General features: G+C 38.7%; 1 protein-coding gene across 2 annotated transcripts in view; it reads left to right on the forward strand.

Moving 5' to 3' along the window:
• LOC149211228 (uncharacterized) overlaps positions 1 to 17,044 on the forward strand; it is a 149,124-nt gene extending 132,080 nt beyond the window's left edge. Inside the window, exons 7-12 of one of the 2 annotated variants that reach the window (XM_089396972.1) lie at positions 12,874 to 12,933; positions 13,140 to 14,366; positions 14,464 to 15,084; positions 15,258 to 15,752; positions 16,058 to 16,681; positions 16,766 to 17,044. In XM_089396972.1, the coding sequence (XP_089253098.1) occupies positions 12,874 to 12,933; positions 13,140 to 14,366; positions 14,464 to 15,084; positions 15,258 to 15,752; positions 16,058 to 16,681; positions 16,766 to 16,807 (3,069 nt within the window). In that variant the 3' untranslated portion in view covers positions 16,808 to 17,044. The remainder of the gene's footprint in view (positions 1 to 12,873; positions 12,934 to 13,139; positions 14,367 to 14,463; positions 15,085 to 15,257; positions 15,753 to 16,057; positions 16,682 to 16,765) is intronic. The other variant, XM_089396973.1, reaches the window with a different exon arrangement.
• Positions 17,045 to 22,209: the final 5,165 nt, after the last annotated feature.

Here is a 22,209-nt window from a genome sequence, read left to right on the forward strand (position 1 = left end):
GAAAATGAGAGTGTGTTTATCTTCTTTGACAATTCACAATAGTTCTCTTTTCGAGAGAGAACTAATCCAACAATTGATATCAATGGATGCATTAAAAATAGGTGTACTATGTAAAAAATTGCACTTTTGGTGGCTAGTTTTGTTTAAGTTTAAAAAAAAAATGAGGAATAATATATCATAGGTATTATTTGGGGAAGGGTTATATGGGGGAGGGTGTATATGGGGAAGAGGTAGTGTATGGGGAAGGTATTAACTGTGGTAGTTATAATGTACCACAGGGTTATATGGAGGTGTTATATGGAAGGTATTAACTGTCTGAGTTATAATATATTGCGGGGATAACTGTGGTATGGAAATTGTTTGAGAACTGGTGGTATGGTAGCGTGGTGGTAACCAATGGGATGATATATGGCTATGACAGAGGTTATGCCACGGGAAGATGGTATTTATATAAGAACATTGTTTATATGAGTTAGAGAAAAGGTGTATTACGTATGGTCAAAAGTTCAACATATGACCAAGAGTCATATAACTGTGCGGGAGCATAGGTGTATAACTCAAAACAATGGTATTAGAATGATGCATGTCTAGCTCGAAACGGTGGTATTAACCATGAAGGTTCGTATATATGACAGAGCAAAGGTGTATGACAGATTCACGAAGGGTGGTATTAAACATGAAGGGTGGTATATTTGACAAAGAAAAGGTGTATGACAGAGCCACAAAGGGTGGTATATATGACAAAGAAAGTTGTATTAACTGTGTGGTATGGAAGGTGGGTGCGCTGGAAGGTGGGGGGGGAAAGGAGCTAGAGGGAGGGGCCGAGGGTTAGGCCACGGAGAGACACACCTCGTCACTGTTCAAAACCCAAGCATCAATGGAAGCTCACAACTGAGAATGAGTGCACAGTAACAAAAATGTGGTACAATATGGCACACAGTAGTGCCATGTGCAACAATGCATTACAAGTCACATAATTATGCTTTACTAGTCGCACACAATACCAATGCCATTCGATTAATCATCATAAACATGTTTTTATTATTATTACATATAACACCAACAACTACCATTCACAGACATACCAGCACCAACTTTCAATCTTCCACAACTTTTAATCATTCCTCTATTCCACGGAGAGATTTGAGACACCACAGTTATGCATGACAAAAAATGCAGGACAATTTTTTGGTCAAAGGAGAGGGGCAGAGGACAGAGAATAATGGCAACAAATAATAAGAGTTACAACACAACAACTCATTTTTAGAGCTGGCTCTGATACCATGTTATCAGGCCAGGAGGTAACTCCTCAATGAATTGTGTTTTTGCATTAAGTATGATCAGAGTTATATACATGGAGGGAGAGACTCTTGGGCTTCATATTCTAGTGTTTCTTCATATTCCAATTCTCCTTGTTTTCTATTTACATTATTTTACATGGTTTCATCTAATCCCAATGATTAGGTGTCAACAAAAAAGAAAATTCATGTGTAACAAAACTTTTGACTCTATGATACCAAAATGTTAAATTTTTTTATGAAAAATTAGTTTACGATTGAACTGAATGTAAAATAAAATGCATACCTTTAAAATCTTCTAATAATTTGTCAATTTGTTCTTGCTCTGAAACAATCTGTAGCTCTATCCTCTCTCCTTTTCTGGAAGAATAAATGGAATTTCATTAGAGTGAGGAAGAAGGGACGACTACCTTTTATATTAATAAATTTCCAAGTTTTCGTACAAGAGATACATGAAGAACCGCCCTTTCAAAATTGTAGAATACGAATGGCTTCTTTAAGCTAGCTGATAAGCCAACATAACTATGAAGAAAAAAACATATAAAAAAAAACAAATAAAACACAGTTACTGTGTGAGCTAAAAACTGTTGTAAATCTCATATATATTAATTGAACCATTAACTACATTCTTATATAATAAAATTATTACTAAAATGATTATCAATCAACTCTGAAACAAATCTATTGGCACTACAGCTAATTTCCAGCACTACTACATCAAATTTCCAACACTGATCACCCTCACAATTTTCTGCCTTAATTTTGCAGAGAACACAAAATCTGCTGACTAATTTGTTAGCAATTTACATAACTAATTAAGCATTATTCCCAACACTCCCCCTTAATGATTACTGAGGATTTACTATCTTATCTCGTAGTGCCAAAAATTGACTTTTTGCAACTGCTTTGGTGAATATATCTGTTAGCTGATGCTGAATATTTATATGCTTCAATTCAATATCCTTCTTCTTCACCCAATCTCTAATGAAGTGATATTTCATGTAAAAATGTTTCGTCTTGCTGTGATGAACTGGATTCGTTGCTAACTTGATGGCACTTACATTATCACAATAAATCACTGTAGGCTGAATTTGTTTTTCTCCAATTTCTTCCGAAATTTTTCTAAGCCAAAGAGCTTGTGTACCTGCTGAGGTAACTGCAACACTGGATGAGAGGGAAACAACACTTTGTTTTTTTGAGCTCCATGTAATCAAACCAGAACCAAAAGAGAAACAATTTCCAAATGTGGACTTACGATCATCAAGACCACCTCCCCAATCTGAATCACTAAATCCAACAAGATTGAACTTTTCAGAAGAGTAGTAATGAATACCAAAATTTAGAGTGCCTTTCACATACCTTAAAAATCCTCTTAGCTGCCTTCATATGTATTTCAAATGGATTTTTCATATACCTTGAAACAAGTGAAACTGAATATGTATTATCAGGCCCTGTGTTGGTTAGAAATATCAAGCTCCCCACAATACTTCTGTAAGTTTTCTCATCAACTAAATCAGCACCATCATCTCTACATAACACCTCTCCATGAGCACTTAGATTAGGGGATGGATTAAAATCAAGCATATCAAATTTATTTAGCATATCCCGTTTATACTTTGTCTGACAAATGAAAATCTCATCCTTACTTTGATAAACCTCCATTCCTAGAAAATATTTCATGATGCCTAGATCTTTCATCTCAAATTCATTCATCATAGTAACTTTGAATTTATCATTCATCTTAGAACTACTACCCATATACAATACATCATCAACATACAAACTTATGATTAGAATATCAATACCTTCTTGTTTGTAGTAAATGGTAGGATCACTCTTACTTCTCTGGAAGCCATTTTCCTAAAGGTATCCATCAATCCTTGCATACCATGCTCTTGGTGCTTGTTTGAGCCCATACAAAGCCTTCTTCAACTTGTAGACATTATTCTTCTTTCCTTCCACTTTAAAACCTTGTGGCTACTCCACATATACCTCCTCTTCTAAGTACCCATTCAAGAAGGCACTTTTCACATCCATATGATGTATGCTCCACTTTTTATGAGCTGCTAATGAAATCAACATTCTAATGGTCTCTTGTCTTGCTACTGGTGAAAATGTCTCTTCATAATCAATTCCATACTTCTGTGTGAATCCTTTAGCAACTAATCCTTCTTTGTGTCTTTCAACACTCTCATCACTGTTAAATTTAGTCTTATAGACCCATTTGGTGCCAATATTTTTCTTGTCATGTGGAAGCTTTGTCAACTTCCAAGTGTCATTCCTTTGAATGGAATCCATATCTTCTTGCATGGCTTGCATCCAAACCTCATTAGTACATGCATCTTCAAAACATGATGGTTCAAAATCAGCCTTGGCTAATAAAGCAAAATTGACTATCTCACCTATTGGGCTTTCTTCATGTGCTTGATTTTCACTCCTTTGATAAATATCACTCAATCTTCTTACCTTCCTTGTGGAATTTGGAGAAGAAGTTGGACTTGAACTTGATGTTGAAGAAATTGATGAAGGGATACTTGGTGGAGTTAAGCCACTAGTTATAGAAACATTAGTTGGCTGCTCATGATCATTATCAACAATTATATCATCATTCAAAACAGAATTTGTCTTCTCAACATGGCCTTTTTGATGACCATAAACTCCCCCTTCATCAAAAATTACATCTCTTGAGACAATAAGCTTGTTATTTAGAGGATTATACAATTTATAAGCTTTGCTTGTCTCACTATACCCAATAAAAATACATAACTCGCTCTTTGCATCTAACTTTTTTCTATTCTAATCAGGCACATGCACATAAGCCAAACAAACAAAAGCTTTGAAATGATTAACATTAGGCCTTTTTCCATACCAAGCTTCATAAGGAGTCATCTTTTCTAGTGCATTAGTGGGGCTACAGTTGAGGATGTACACTACTGTAGCAACTGCATCTCCCCAATAAGAGTTGTTCAATCCCTTAGTTTGTAACATGCATATTGCCATTTCAACCACACTACGATTTTTTCTTTCAGCTATGCCATTATGTTGGGGTGTGTATGCTGCAGTGTGTTGCCTCCTGATGCCATTCATATCACAATAACTCTGGAAATATTTTGAGCGGAATTCTCCTCCATGGTCAGTCCGCAAACATTTGATCTTGCACCCTCTCTCATTTTCTACAAGGGCTTTGAACTTCTTGAATGTATCCAGGGCTTCACTTTTGGCCTTCAAAAAATATACCCAACAATTTCATGAGTAATCATCAGTAAAAGTGATGAAATATGATGACTTACCCAAACTCTTAATCTGCATAGGACCACATATGTCTGAATGAAAAAGCTAAAGTGGGTGATGAGCCCTCCATGGAGTTCCCTTTTTAAACCTTTCCCTTGCATGCTTTCCTTTAGCACATCCTTCACAAACCTCCTTATGCTCTTCTACCTTGGGAAAACCAGAAACTAATGCATGTGAGGTTAGAAACTTCAAACTGTGAAAATTTAAATGCCCATACCTGAGATGCCATAACCAACTTGAATCTTCATAAGCCATATTTGCAAGATTGTTGTTATGTCCACCAAACCTCAAGGGAAACATCCTATTTCTTGTCATAGACACAACAGTGATCACCGTATTTCCATTATTCTTATCATAGATAGTGCATGTCTTATTTTAAAGGACTACTTTATAATTTTTCTCACATAGCTGCCCAACGCTCAACAAATTATGCTTCAATTGTGGAGTATAATAAATGTCATGAATACTCTTTATACCTTCTTTTGTTTGGACCTCCGTAGCTCCTTTGGCAACAACCTCCAATGATTTATCATCGCGAAGCTGGATCTTGGATTTGAAACTTCCATCCTTTGTTGGAAACAGCTTCTCATTCCTTATCATTGGTTAGAGCATCCAGAATCTAGATACCAAACATATTTACTAGTATTTTCTACTCACCACTTTCTTGAGCATAATTAGCATTTTTACCTTCTTTCAATTTGCATTTTCTTTCAAAGTGACTATACCTGTTACAATAATAACATTGAACATTTCTCTTATCAAATCTACCTCTACCTCTAAAACTACCTCTTCCACTTGAGCCACCTTTTCCTCTACCTCTTGAAGAATCTTAGCTTTTCCATTTACCTTGACCTTCATTTATTTTGGCACTGCTGCTTCTTGCATCTTCATTCTTTGTAATTTGTAATTTAGAGGAAAAAGCTTTGTCTACACCTTCAAAAGTGTCCTTCAATCTTTCTTCATGAGACATCAAAGATCCAATCAATTGATCAAACTGTAGTTTTGTCAAATCCTTACTTTCTTCCATGATTATGGAAACATGATTCCATCTATGTGTTAAAGATCTCAATACTTTTTTAATTAAAACTTCATTACTTACAGTTTCTCCAAGTGTAGCCATTTTATTGACCACATCTTTGACTCTCACACAATAGTCACTCACACTTTCAGCTTCTCGCATCTTCAAATTTTCGAACTCTCGCTTCAATTTCTGAAGCTTGACCAACTTAACTTGTGTAATATTCCTAACCCATATTATTCCTGAAACCCCAGTAAAAACTCCAACCAAATATGTGAAAATGATATAATAACCCAGAAGTGATAAAATAACAATGGAACAACATGTAATAATGTAAACCGGAAATATAAGCAGATACACAAGAAATGCAGCGAGAAATGATAAGCCATTTTATTATACTGAGCAATAAATGAGTACAAGAGGTGATTAGACAGATGGCACCTCGACTTGCACAAGGGAAGTGAAGAAATACTCTCAGAATGACAAGAATGGCCTCTTTGCGTGGATGTTGCTGTTGTGCTACTGCTGCTACTAGAAAACAAATGATGATTTGGGGCTGCTCCCCTCCTCAAAAAAAGCTGAAACTCTGAATTAGGGCTTTACTCAAGAAACCCAGAAAAAACCTAGAAAGATTTCCTGGAATGGCCTCACACTGATCTGCGTCCCAGCTGTTGGGAAACTGTCGTGCTACTATTGCTGCTGGAAATCGAATGAGGATTTGGGGTTGCTCCCATCCTCAGACAAGGCTGAAACTTTGGAATCAGACTCTACTCAAAAACCCCAGAAAAACCCAGAAATATTTTCTGAAATGGCTGACCCCCGAAAATCACCCCCTTGGGGTTCTGCGTAGTTCCTCAAAGATGTTGATGAAACTGCTACTGAAATGCTGATGAAATTGCTACTGAAATGCTGATGAATCTACTACTAGAATGCCAATGGAAATACCTTACCCGAGCAGGCACTCGAAGTCCCCCAGGGCTAAGGGTGAGATCTCCGAACGAGACACTCAATGCACTAAACAGTGCTGCAGACTAGCAAAACAACCATCATGCTCTAAGTCGAAATGACTATCACAAATGCTCATAACCAGAATTATCCCAAATGAGGGGGTTCCTCTCTATTTTATAGCCTCTACCTCTCACAATCCCTAGGCTCACTTTCTCCTGCGTGATCCCCTTCTTGCCATGTGTTCCTTCCCTCCTGCACAATCCCTCCATGTGTCTGCGTGGGCCCCATTTCTGTGTCCCCCTTTGGCCCCCTTGGTTCCCCCTTAAGTCACAACATTGTGCTGCCTAGGAAGTGACTTTTTATTCTAGAGTGAGTTATGTTCCCCCTTCCTCACTTTTTATTTACAAATAACTATAGAAGGCAAAAATCGAACAAAATCGAATATTCCAATTAGCCATAGCTAATTAGGAATATTATAGTGTCCCCCAACAAAATGTTGCTTGTCCTCAAGCAACTAAAGTGATGGATGCTGTAAGATCTCCTCACTCTCTCAAATGGCATCCTCATCCGGCAAATTCTTCCACTTCACCAAGAATTCCCGGACCATCCTGCTCCGCAACTGTCTCTCCCTAGAGTCAATGATAGCCTCTGGTTGCAATGCCAAATGCCCCTCATCATCCATGGGTGGTAGCTCATCCGTCACAGTCACCTGCTGCCCCAATGCCTTCTTTAGGCATGATACATGAAAAATGTTATGAATCTTGCTGCCTTGGGGCAGCTCCAACTCATATGCAACCTGTCCAATCCTGCGTATCACCCTGTATGGCCCATAAAAGCGGGGCTTGAGCTTCTCAGCCCCCTTCTGCTTCAGCGATGACTGTCGGTATGGCTGTAATCATAGGTAGACCATGTCCCCTACCTCGAACTACCTCTCCACCCGACCCCTGTCGGCATACAACTTCTGTTGGTTCTGCGCTGTAGCCATGTTATCCTTGAGAGCTCGGAGGATATCCTGACTCTCTTGGATCCAAATATTGGCTCTAGGAGCCCTGCTATCACCAAACATCACGTCAACAAAAGATAAAGGATGATACCCATATAAGGCATAGAATGGTGACATACCACTGGACATGTGATGCGAAGTATTGTAGCGGTACTCCCCTAGATGCAACCACTTCATCCATGCTCGTTGTTGCCCACTGACATAGTTACGCAAGTAGCCCTCCAGCCACTTGTTAACTATCTCCGTTTGTCCGTCCATTTGTGGGTGATAGCTGGTACTCGGTGTCAACTCCGTCCCCACCAATCAGAAAAGCTCTTGCCAAAACCTGCCCATGAAACAGTTGTCCCTGTCACTGACGATGGTCTTAGGAAGACCATGTAGCCTGAAAATCTCCCTGAAGAACAGCCCGACCACCTGTGCTTCTGTATAGTGTGCGGAAATGGCAAAGAAATGTGTGTACTTCGTCAGTCGATTAATGACGACAAAGATACAATCCTTGCCCTGTACCATGGGCAACCCTGTGATGAAATCCATTGAAATGCTCTCCCATTTCCCCTCCGAAATGGGAAGAGGCTGCAATAATCCTGCGGGATGGCTCATCTCTCCCTTGTTCCTCTGGAAAACATTGCACTCCTGGATCTGTTGGAGTACGTCCTCCTTGAGGCCCTTCCATGAGAACCTCTCCCTAATGTCCCTGTAGGTTTTGGTAAAACCCCAATGTCTTGCCAATGGGGAATCATGTGATGCCTTGAGTATCTTCTTCTTGAGTTGAGACCCCTCAGTCAAGAAGATCTGGTCCCTGTAGTAGATGATCTCATCGACCACCCTGTACCTGTCATTTGCCACCTGCCCATCCAGAACCTCACATGCAAATCTGTCCTTAGAGTACTCTACTAAGAGTCAAGCCCTCCAATCTGTATCTAAGCTCATAAGAGATGACGTGGCGGATCTACGTGAAAGGGCATCTGCTACCATGTTGTTCTTACCTTTGACATACTCAATGTCAAAGTCATATGCTTGGATCTTACTGATCCACTTCTGCTGCCTCTCCTGTAGCTGCTTCTGCTCCAAAAATAACTTGAGGCTATTGTGATCAGTCCTCACCCTGAACCTGTTGCCTACCAAATACTGCTGGTACTTAGCCAATGCATGCATGATGGCCAACATCTTCTTGTCGTATATGGAATACAACCTCTCATGCGAAAGGAGCTCCTAACTATCAAATACTATAAGGTGACCTCCTACATCAATACTGCGCCGATCCCCTCTCCTGACACATCACACTCCAAAACAAATGGCTGCGTGAAATCTGGCAATGCAAGCAACTCTTGGATAGCCCACTCAATCTCATCCCGATAGGCCTTGGGCTGCCTATAGGGGGTGGTAATCACGGCCTGTATGCCTTGCTCAAGCTCGATGGTGTGCTCAAACCCCCGATCTGGTGGTTGTCCTGCTGGAATCTCCCCAAACACTATGGCATACCGATCAAGGATAGATTGTATCTCTGGGTGTATCGTCTGCCCTGTAGTTCTTGCCTCTGATGCACACAGATCCACTACCCACTCTATGTCTCCCTTTCGGAAGACTGCCTCCATCCAATGAGCCGAGACAGTCTGAGGCGGATATGTGTGATGTCCCCATATCTTCTCATGCCTCTCTGTCTTCTCATCATCCCACTCCATCTCCAGGGTCTTCCAATATGTCGCGGCCTTCCCTAGAGTGATAAGCCATTGAACACCTAATATCATGTTGGTGTCCGAAATATCGACCACGAAAAAGTGGTCAATCAATGTGTAGGTGCCCATTGTCATTGAAAGCTCTGGAACATAACGAGCACACGTCATGGTCTGATCTCCAGGTACCAAGACTGAAAACCCATCGAAGCTCTCTATCTGTATACCTCTCTTCTCAACCATCTGGGCATCGATGAAGTTGTGGGTTGCCCCATTGTCAAGCAAAATTGATACGCGCTGGCCACGTACTGTCCCTCGTATGTGTAGCGTCAGATACTTGGGAACTCCCCACAACGCTGCAAGGGCCCCTCCAGTAGGTGCAAAAGATGCACCACCTACTGCTGGTGGTGGAGGTGGAAAAGGTTCCTGTATGGCATGGCTATCTCCTGCCTCCACATCCTCCTCGTCATCCTCTTCTCCACTGCTCTCAGAGAAGATCTGAATAAAATGTGTTTTACCAGCAGCACATCTATGTCCTGGTGCCCATGGCTCCTGAAAAGTGAAGCACAACCACTTCTTCTTCAGCTCCCTCCTGGCATCATCGTCAAGCTGTACTCGTCCTGGATTCCCCTTTGGAGGTGGAATCCTCACATCCTTCCCCTTAGACTGGAAAGTCTGTCTCTGGGGGTAAGGTGTCTGAGTCCTGGGTAAGACATCCTGTAAGTCCTAGGTCCTGCTGATAGCGCCCTGGAGTGTAGCTGGTCTAGTGGATCAGACTAGACCCCGAAGTGGCTCTGCTAACCCCTCAACATACGTATAGACCCTTCGTGCCGTGGAGAGGTCTCATGGAGACCCTCAAGAAATCTGCAATGTAGGTATCTAGGCTCCTTGTTTGTTTGAGCCTCGTCAGCTCAACGAAATGTTGCTCTGGATCCCTCCGATCAAATCACTCCATCAGTCTCCTGGTAAACTCGGCATATGACGTCACTATGGAGTGCCCCAATGTAACCATCCCATGAAACAACCAATCCTGGACCTCGCCATCCAAATGCAACGTTTCCACCTTGATGGCCTTTGCCTCTGACATCTGGTTAAGCTGGAAATAAATGTCCAACTTCTCCACCCAAGACTTTGCCGAACTGTTTGATGAGCCATCAAACGTAGGCAAGTGGAATCTACTCGCTGCACAGTGGGTGTCGCCATCATGGTAATGCCGGTACCCTCTGTGATGATCGCGGGGTCTGTTATCCCGTTGGAGCTAAATAAAATCTCTGAATGAGAGGGCTTCCCTGAACTCCTGCCCATAGGCCTGGTACTCTGCAAAATAATCGCCCATATTCTTGAGCTCTGCCTCCTGCTGGGCTGCGGCCCCCGTATCTGCTCCTAAGAAGGTGGGCATGGTAGAGCATGTAGGGGCATGTGAGGCCCCCTGCTACGTAGTATCATGTTGCTCTGGCAAGTGATGGGATGCACCTTATCGCTCGCCGATCTAAAAAACTCATGGGCTCTCCCGCTGTCTGGCCTCTACTGCCGTGAATCTCTGCCCATCACCTCAATCTGCCTCGACAGATCCTGCACTGATTTGAGGAGCATATTCGCAAATCTCTTCCTATCCTCATCTACCATCTGCTCTGCGTCCACTACTGGCTCCTCTTATTCTGCGTCCACCACTGGAACATATTCTCCCTCTCTGTAAGTGTTCTCCAACCTACGCCCAGTGTCTTTGTATCTCTGACCTCTGTAACAGATATAGGGTTTTTCCCCCGATGTCATAGATTGCTAGCTCCACACGCTGAGCCAGATCTATGCTCTGATACCACTGTAATATTCCTAACCCAGAATATTCCTCAAACCCCAGCAAAAACTTCAACCAAATATGTGCAAATGATATAATAACCCAGAAGTGATAAAATAACAGTGGAACAACATATAATAATGTAAACCGGAAATATAAGCAGATACACAAGAAATGCAGCGAGAAATTCTAAGCAATTTTATTATACTGAGCAATAAATGAGTACAAGAGGTGATTAGACGGATGGCACCTCGACTTGCACAAGGCAAATGAAGAAATACTCTCAGAATGACAAGAATGGCCTCTTTGCGTGGATGTTGCTGCTGTTGCTAGAAAAAAAATGATGATTTGGGGCTGCTCCCCTCATCGGAAAAAGCTGAAACTCTGGATTTGGGCTCTACTCAAGAAACCCAGAAAACCCAGAAAGCTTTTCTGAAATGGCCGACCCCCGAAAATCACCCTCTTGGGGTTCTGTGCAGTTCCTCAAAGATGCTGATGAAACTGCTGTTGAAATGCTGATGAAATTGCTACTGAAATGCTGATGAATCTACTGCTGGAATGGTAATGGAAATACCTTGCTCGAGCAGGCACTCGAAGTCCCTCGGGGCTAAGGGTGAGATCTCCGAACGGAGACACTCAATGCACTAAACAGTGTTGTAGACTAGCTAAAAAGCCTGTGTGCTCTAACTCGAAGTGACTATCACAAATGCTCATAACCAGAATGATCCCAAATGAGGGAGTTCCTCTCTATTTTGTAGCCTCTGCCTTTCACAATCCCTAGACTCACTTTCTCCTGCGTGATCCCCTTCTTGCCATGTGTTCCTTCCCTCCTGCGCAGTCCCTCTATGTGTCTGCGTGGGCCCCATTTCTGCGTCCCCCTTTGGCCCCCTTGGTTCCCCCTTAAGTCACAACGTTGTGCTACCTAGGAAGTGACTTTTTATTCTAAAGTGAGTTATGTTCCCCCTTCCTCACTTTTTATTTACAAATAACTATAGAAAGCAAAAATCGAACAAAATCGAATATTCCAATTAGCCATAGCTAATTAGGAATATTACAATTTGATCACTACCTTGGTAAGCTTCTTGTAGAGTCTCCCAGGCATCTTTGGCATTTTTTTCCCCTGATATTCTTGGAAATAAGCTCTTATCAAGAGATATCTGAATGTGAAACATAGCTTGAGCATTCTTCTTCCTTGTTTCCTTTCTTGTTGTTTTTCATTCGCTGTAAGGGCATTCCAATCAGCCCACAAATCTTTTCCAATAAAAAAGGTTAGCATCTTATTGCACCAATAATCATAATCGTTCCCATCAAATTCCGGAACTAGCATCTTGTTAGAATTCGACATGATTAACTTTGACGAAATTCCAACAATAAAAATTTAACCCAAAACAATTTTACCTGCTTTGATACCACTTGTAGAATATGAAATGGCTTCAGCCAGCTAATAAGTCAACATAACTATGAAGAAAAAAACATATAAAAGAATAAAACAAATAAAAGACAATGATTGTGTGAGCTAAAAACTGCTGTAAATCTCATATATGTTAATTGAACCATTAACTACATTCTTATATAGTAAAATTATTACTAAAATGATTATCAATCAACTCTGAAACAAATCTACTAGCATTACAGCTAATTTCCAGCAGTAAGCACCCTAACAATTTGCTGCCCTAATTTTGCAAAAAACACAAAATCCACTGAATAATTTGTCAGCAATTTATATAACTAATTAAGCATTATTCCCAACAAAAACATCATTAACATTTTATATACCCAGGATCATTTTATAGTTTTAAAATTAGTAAAATTGTTTTAACACGTCAATCTCTCCTTTAATGTGTCAGGTAGAGCAGATAAGATACTTGCGGTACAGGCGTCCCAAGCATTTGGATCAACTGAGCAAGGCAAGTCTACTTTACATATTTAGTTCCTTGTTTTTCACTCATGTTTTTGAATATATGGTACTAAACAAGTTATTAGTTTTACTAATTTTGATTAGTTCCTCTTTTTCCACTCAGTTTTTTAAGAATATGGATGTAATGAAGTAGACACTTTAGTAATTTGAATGATTTTGATTATTGATTTCACATTTCTTTTGCATAAACTGCAGATGCCCTCAAATCTCAAGTACATGGAAATCGACGGAAAGTTCAACTGCAATGACTTGAAAACCTTTCCTGTTTTCCGCCTACCAGATTTGCGAATATTGAAGTTGACCAACTTTGAAGGATTAAAAGAATTGCCGAGTGAACTAGCTCATCTAGTAAAGGGTTTGCGTCAATTAACTCTTTCAAATTGCAAATCCTTAGAGGAACTGCCCTATCCAATTTCAAATCTTAAATCTTTAAGAGTGTTGAAAGTGGATCACTGTAATTCTTTGAAAGTTCTTCCTCGTGACCTAGAAAACTTGAAGTCGCTGGTTGAACTTGATCTATCAAATTGTACGACTCTAAGCCAATTGCCAGAGGATCTTGGATCATTAAGTGCGTTGCAAGCACTCAATTTAACGCAGTGTGAGTCTCTGGAAAATCTTCCTGGTAATTTTGAGCGACTTTCGTCATTGACAGTATTGAATTTATCCTATTGCACAGCCCTAAAGCATCTCCCTGATGGCTTAGGAAAGATAACATCCCTTGTAAAACTTGATGTATCACATTGTAAGGAACTAGATAGTATTCCAGACAGCATTAAACATCTGACGTCCTTATCCTCAATGGATATTTCATGGTGTAGAAGTTTAACAAAATTACCCGATGGGTTTTGCAAGCTCTCACTCACATACCTTAAATTGACCAAATGTATCGCTTTAGAGAAGCTTCCAGAACCATTTGGTGAGTTGAAACCGTTAACAGTGCTGAAACTCAAATCATGTAATAAATTAAGGAAGCTTCCCGAGAGTTTCTCTCGACTAGGGAATTTGGTGCACTTGGATTTATCAGGTTGCAGTGGACTTGAAGAATTATGTAAAGACTTCCATGGCCTCTCATCATTGCGAACTCTATCCTTGGATGGATGTCGGAATTTGAAGAAGCTCCCTACAGAATTTCATTCCCTTTCTAAATTGCAACATCTCGATCTAAGTAACTGTCATATGTTAGAAGCAGAATGCATGAACAACATGGAAAAAATAGTATCATTGGCAATGTTGTACATCACAGAGAGTGTCAATCTGGTAGAGAGATGCGGAGAAATACAGGGCCATCAGTCAAGGGCTTATAAAGAGGATACAGGGCAGGGAGAAATACAGGGCCATCAGTCAAGGGCTTATAAAGAGGATACAGGGCGGGGAGAAATACAGGGCCATCAATCAAGGGCTTATAAAGTGGATATAGGGCAGGTGATGTTTGGAAACTAGTAAACATTTTGTTATGATGCCATCATTATAAGAGGTTTCTATAATTTGTCCTTTTCGCTGATATTAGATTTCTGTTCAGGATTTGTCCGCGGAAGCGAAGGAGAATGAATGGAAAAAATTGTCATTCGAACTGGACCGCCTTTACGAGCACGGACGACCAGAGCCATTCAAAGTATCCAGTCGTCCTCCAAACACCATCCTTCTTCTCATGTTTGACGGCAAATCAGATTTCAATCAAGATTTTCCGTGGCCATTGATAGAAGAGACCTTAGATGACATCAAAATAAAGTTTGAAATGCTTTACATTGGCAAACATTTTCATAAATTGCCGAGGAAAGTCGCCCACAAAATTATGGGCCGTGCAGTTGATAACTCTGACGCTCGTCTACTGCTTGAGAAAGTGTCGTTCAACTTAAAAAGAAATGGTAAAAACTTGTGGCACCGAAATATGAACAAATTTTTCGCGATGAGCGCGAAAATTGTGCAAAAGGAAAATGGGGATAAATACTTATCTTGTTGGGAGCTTCTGATAGATGGAAAAAATTTCGCTAAAATGGAGGAGTTTTTGTTAAGTAAATGTGGAAAATATCATTCTTTTAAGAAACTTGAAGAAGGAACACAAGGGAGTAACATTCACTTGCTAAGAGAATTGTTTGTAAATGGGTGCGAGGAGAACTGTTTGTTGCGAGAACAGCAGGAGGTATTTGAGTTTTGGCTTTTTGATAGTAATTCCTCTCAAAAGAGCATTAAAATTTTACATTTCTCAATCCATTTTTTTTCTGAAGACGCTTTTTATATGACGATTGTTGTTTGCAGTAGTTTACATTTTTAATCTTCATTTATTGACAGACACTTTTTTAATGTGACTCGTAGGTTAGTGTCGAGGAATTGAAAGGAAAGACCATTTTAATAGAGATCAGGTTCGCTGATGAGAGTCATGATCACCCCGGCCTTCAATGTTTGAGTGACATGTATATGACAGGAAAAAACAGACCTGGTTTTGAAATTATATCAATTCCAATTGGGCAATTAAGAGAGGCTCCAACAGACCCACCTTGGTTGGTCGTCCAAAATCCATGCAAAGTACGAAGAGTAGTGAAGTACTTTCTCACTCAAAAAAGTAATCCAAAAATAACGGAACCATGGATGTCATGTTATCCTAGTGTGGTCAGGAAAATAGAACCCAATGGCAAAATTGCACCTTATAAGCCTATATTGAGCATTCTTGACAGGTGGGGGTCAGATGCATATCCGTTTACTGATGAAAAAATTGAAGAATTAAGAAACGAAGAATGGAAGCAACAACAGAGTATGTCATGTCTGGAGTTTCTTCTTTTCAAGTCTTTGAAAGGTGACGAACTTGTTGAGGTTGGTAATATAAATTTAATGAAAGCTTACCACTAGGATAAATGGATTACGATATTATATTTTTACTTATGTTTAACAAGAATTTGTAGAAATTATAAGTTCACATTGTATAAAATTTTGCATTTATAATAATGACATCTTTTTACTGGGAATGATATTTCATTTTATATTATACAAAATGAATTGCTTTCATTTTGAAATAACCTTTCGAACGATACCTCATTTCGCAATATACTATTTTGAAAACTAGCTATATATTTTATAGGATTGATAATCATTCTGTATTTGCTGTGTTGTTTTTGAAGAAGGTTAAAAGAGAGATACAAGGGAAAATGGCAGGGTTATTATGCAACGGGAAGGATCCTGACACGCACAGAGAAAGAAGTAAAACATTGGGAGAAAACATCAAAAATGCAAACATGAAGGACGTTTACTTCATTTGTGTTCCCGCTTTTGATGAGAAGAAGAAAGAGGAGATACCTGTTACAGATAGCATGAAAATGGCGTATTTTCCTACTCAAGACTCCGAAATGCCACAGGAGAAGGGAAAATTGGGGTTAGAGCATGCGTTATATCTTTCACGGTGGGCTTCTGTAAGATTTTGGGCACGAGTTCATGATTTCCGTGAGCACATAGAGCGAATGGATGAAAAAGCCAAACAGGGGGATGGAATGAGGAAACTGTTAAAGTCTTTGAAATTCGGGGTTCTATCAATGGCGTTAATGGACGAAAAAGGAGAAATGGTTACAACAGAGGGAAGAGAAATTATGGACATATTCGATAAAAACAAAGGTACATGGACAGGACTGACAGCACCACAAAAGAAACGGGCAAAAGAATTGGTTGGAGACTTGATGAAAGGTCCCGAGGAAAAGAGAAAAGATGCATTGGATGAGCTCAAACAGTATTGGCAACACCGGCAAAAACAGGTATTATAGTAATTGGTCAATATTTGCTTTCGCACTTCTTTTGGACTGTATTATAAATTTTTTATTATTCTATTTGATTTACAGGATCTTCTTCCAGCGGAACATTTTGATCTCAAGTCAGGATGAATGTAGAGATGTGCCTGTCACCTGTTATGCAAAGCTTGTCAGGCTAGTCTTACAGGCTATTTACAATCTTTTTAGCTCCACGTTATCATGATTTATTTTGTTGTCAGGCTAAGTCAGTTCCCTTTACAATTTTTATTAGCTCTAGGCTATTATTATTTATTTTCTCTCGCGCCCCTAAACTGTGAGTGACTTTTTAGGTTTTGGGACCGCCTTACATTCCACAATGATACAAAACGGTTATGGAAAACAATGATTTTTTCTTTTTTAATAACTCATCTACTTAGAAGCATTAATCTTTAAATTTTGAATTTCTAATTTTCATATTTTCGAAACCTTAAATTTTTAATACTAAATTTGATGAATTTCTAATTTTCATATTTTTGAAACCTTAAATTTTTAATACTAAATTGGATGTAAAAGCAATATTTATTAATTTATATACATATATATATTTCTTTCTTTCTTTCTTTCTGTAAAAATGTAAAATAATATTTGTTAAAATAAAAAATGATTCAAAAGTAATATATATATATATATATAAAATAGAGTTTTGTATTATCTTTTTCTTTTCCTTTTCTTTATTTTCTATCTAAATTTTTTTAGATCGATAAGTATATCTATTTTGAAATAAAGTTTTCAAAAGTTTAGTTTAATTATCAATAATTATGAATTGAATGGTAGAGATTTAATCAAATAGAATATTCTAGAATATTTTCAATCATAGTTATAAATTAAAGGTGGAATTTTATCTTAAAAACAATTATACTTCTTCACTTTTAATTAAATCAATTAATTAAGAAAAACATCATAGAAATGTGAGTTATGATTTTTGTGACATTTGATAGTAATAAATGATGATGGTATTATAGCTATATTCATGATAAAGTGACAATGAATCTCCATAATTAAAAATTATGTTACATATTTTTTTAAATGTATATATATATTCATTCATATATTAATTTATTTTATAATTAATATAATGATTGATTGTTTTTTAATGATTCTTTTTACTATTAGCAATTTTATAAAATAAATGTTTTATTATATTTTTCATTTAATTTATATGATTATATTAATATTTATTTCCCTACTCATTATTTATTGTATTTTTATTTTTCAATAATTAAACTAGTATTTATTTTACCCATTATCATAAATAATGAAATTTTATGTTTAAATTTCAGTGTCAATGTTCTATCTGGCCTAAATACTATGATAAATTATGCTAAATATTATCGATGTCTGCAAGGTGTTGTCTACATTGTGAAATGGATTTATGTGTATGATATGTAAACACCTACTTGAAAATTTGTATCTCTAAGCTGGCAGATCAACCACACCTATTTATAGCTATGCATGAAGCATCCTTTTTACCAAAGGGAGGACAACATTGCAGCATCAATCCCATTTTCAAATACAACATATACTGGGGCCTGCTACAAATTCGCACGGCCACTACAAATTTGTATTTGTATTACGATCACACTGGAGCAGATATTTTTCAACTTAAATAGGAACTTTGAGAAAATGATGAAATAACAGGTGAAGTGACCTCATATAAAATAGTTCCAAATTTTCTTTTGTATTAATTTTTTTTTAGTACGAAAAAAGCATGATTATATATTAATAGTTCAGAATTTTGAAGATAACAATGCCTTCAAATGTTCCACAATATAAGAGTTCCCTATGAGATGACATTATCAACATGCCAGCCAAGTGTTGCCAAATACAAAACATGAAAGGAGAAATAACAGTCCAAAGCCCATATACAAATCCATAATAAAAAAACTTGCATGACATAGATGTATGCCACTCAAAACCAAATATGAAAATAGAATGCCTTTAAAGGGTCATCTACTCCATCTAGCCAACTGTTTAGAGTGGATAAGCAACATATCATCGCCCCAGATGACTAAAAGCAAAAAACAAGTAAAGACTAGTAGAGTTGACAAAAAAAGAGAGAGGGTGGAGAAACCTAGCCAGGGAATGGGAAGTCTTCAATTTCAATGACATTCTCATCCAGGATAATTTCTAAGTGCATTTTTCCGGTATTACCATTTAAGCCCCTCTTCGATAATTCATCTGCATCCATATTATGTTCCCTACCAGCCTGATAGTGGAACTTCTGTTTGCTTCCATAGTAGTTCGATCCTCTTCAGCCATCCAAGTAATAATGGGTTTGTGATGTTTTCATATCCCATTATTTAATCGATTATAACTTTTGAATCTCCATGGATATGAATGAGAGGGATATCTAGTAAATTTGTGAACCATAGTAGTCCCCATAAGGCCATTGCCTCAACCTTTGTGTTAGTGCCTCTACCTCCTTGCCAGTATATTATGTATGTTAGTGCCTCTAAGATGGCAAGCCAAAAACCACAACCACATGTCTGTCGTTGAGAAGCACCATCAAAAAAACCCATAGGATATTCCATCTGAAGTACTGTCTTCTCGTGACTAGGAGCCTTGGAGAATATATCTTTTGTGGTATGTAGAGTGTAATAGATTAAAACATTTTCAATAATCTTGTAGAATTTTCCAGAGCAATTCTGAAAGATGTAGTTGTTTCTCCACTTCCAAATTTCCCACTCCAGTCAGCTTTTAGAGAGCTCCACCATTGTAAACAATCCACAATGCCAACATGTTGAATATACGGAAAACCAATATATGAAGAAAGTCCTTTCCAAACTTGAATAGTATGTGGACATGTGAGAAAGATGTGATTGTTGTTTTCTAATTCATCTTTGCAGATAGGACAAAGGCCAGGTCCATGCCATTGTCGCTTTTGCAGGTTTTCCCAAGTAAGATTTTTGTTGTGGAAAACCAGCCAATTAAGGAGAGTGATTTTGTTAGGGATTTTAGATTTCCAAAAGGGAAATAACACATGTTTCTCACGCAGATTTGCATCCACTGAACAAAAAGAGAGGTATATATCTGCCACATTAATGTTATATTTCTTCATCTTCCTTGACCAAATTAACTTGTCATGACAGCCAGCACGGAAAATCCCAAGTTTCTTCATCCCAAGAACGATGTGGTTCCATACCAAGTCCCAATGACTAGATAGACCCAATTCCTGTGTGCTCTTCTAGATTGGATATGGACCCCTCCATGTGGAAATGGCTTGACACCAGAAGAATATGCCTCTTCCATTTAGAGTATTTATAAGTTGTTCTGAGATCTTGTCCACATAGCCAGAACCCAGGATGTGATTGGAGTGAATGAGAATGTTGTGGCTCGAGCCAATATTCCAAGCCAGGTGTTGTAGGAAGATCTTAATGACCTTTCGGAAATTGACCCAGATGGTCGATCCATTTAAAGCTCCAATGGATCCCTTTCGGAACTAGTATACAAAATCATGATTCTTTAGGTATTTTTGTCTAATGACCAGACTCCAGGTTCCATAACCAAAAATTCCCCTCCAAAGAGACTTTCTTAATAGTGCCCATCCGAAAAAACGGAGTTCTAAAATTCCCCATCCCCCCATGACCTTAGGCAGAGTGATCTTGGACATCATAGACAGGTGAAATTTCTTATGCATATGACTTACCCCCCAGATAAAATTAGCCATAACGCGATTGAGAGAGATGGCAGCAGGAATATGGAAAAGATGGGCCCAATATACCCCAAGTTGGTTTAGGATAGCTTGTGAAAGGATGACACAGCCATGCAGGGATAGATTTCTATATTCCCATCCAGAAATTTTCCTAAAAAAACTATCAACAAGCTAGAGCCAATCGACATTCCTATAGTTACAGGGTTTGATATGGTGTCCCAAGTACTTCATATCTTGACACATCAACTAGGCATCAATTCCAAACAAATTTTTTATATATGCAATGATATCCAATGCACAATTTCCATGATACAAAATAGATTTTTGAGCATTCATATATAGACCAGTAGCATTAGAAATTTTTCTGAATATATGAAAAAGGCATAACAAAGTAAACCGATGCAACATACCCATGATGAGGACATCATTGAAAAAGAAACCATGAGATATGTTGATGTTGTGGCCCATCTTGAGTGCCTAGAAATGGTCTCGTTCCACGTCTTTTGAGATGTGTAGGCTTAGGCCATCCATAGCAAGGATAAATAACAATGGCGATAGAAAGCAACCCTATGTCAGACCACGCCCAGCCCGGAAGAAATTAGTTGGGCTTTCCTTAATGATCACAGAATAATCCACATTTATGACACACACCATAATCCATTCCACACGTTTGAGATATAAGCCAATTTTGAAAAGGACCAGTCTGAGGTAACCCTAATCCATTGTTTCAAAAGGCTTCCTCAGATCAACTTGCAAGATGGCAACATTGATATTTTTTGTATGAATCAAATGCAAACATTCTTGTGCATTAGCAATGGCGTCATGTATTTGTCTGCCCTGTGAAAACCCGTGTTGTTCAGGAGATATATGATGAGAAAAAGTACTTCTCAGATGCCCAACAATGGTTTTTGAGATAACTTTGTAGATAAGGTTGCATAGCGAGATAGGCCTGTAGTCTTAAAAAACAACAGGAGGATTGCGCTTTAGGATAAGGGCAATATAAGTAGACTTAATGTGGTGGTGTACATTCCCAGTGGGTTTAGACTCCTCCACCATTTGCAGAAGTTTAGTTTTGAAAAGATCAAATAAATGCATGAACATCTCCACAGCTCACCCATCTAGTCCCGGGCTCTTCTCGCCATTGAAATATTTAAGGACTCTGAGTAATTCCTCCTCAGTGATGCAACTGTACAGTGCATCATTTGATTCCTGATCAAACATAGTCGGGTAGTGATCAATCCCCCAAATGAGATCTTCGGCAATGATGTTTTCGTTGCACTCATATGTCACTTTGAAGTGAGAGGTGGCAGCTTTGGAGATATCCTCCTGGGACTGGATATGGATACCCTTAGCTTCATGAATCCCCCATATAGTATTATCACTATGCCTGTGGTTAACATATCGGTGAAAAAATTTAGTATTTCTATCTCCCCCTTGCTCCAGATAGCACGACTCTTAAGGCACCGTGACACTTCTTCAAAATCTAAGAGATATTTCCTTTTTAACTCCAGCTCCAAAATGTGAGAACGGGTAGGTTCTGGAAGATTATTTATGGCTAACAACGGGAGGAGGAGATCTAATTCGTATTGAATGTCCTTAATCTCTTTTTTTATGGATTTTTTTTTCCCTTTGCCAAATCTTCACAACCCCGCGAAGAGTCTCCAGTTTTTCCAAAATATGTTCCATAGAAGAGGATCCAAAATCCCCTCACGACTCCAAGTATCTCTCACTAGAGTGTTAAACTCTAGGTCTTCTAGCCAAGTTCTGTTTAATTTAAAGGGCATGACCAGGCGCACCATCGACTTCTTCCAAACCAGAGTAATAGGTCTGTGATCGGATAAAA

The sequence above is a fragment of the Pinus tabuliformis genome, chromosome 1_2, assembly GCF_031772625.1.
Source record: "Pinus tabuliformis cultivar Carrire ecotype Pingquan chromosome 1_2, CPIR1, whole genome shotgun sequence".
Classification (NCBI taxonomy): domain Eukaryota; kingdom Viridiplantae; phylum Streptophyta; class Pinopsida; order Pinales; family Pinaceae; genus Pinus; species Pinus tabuliformis.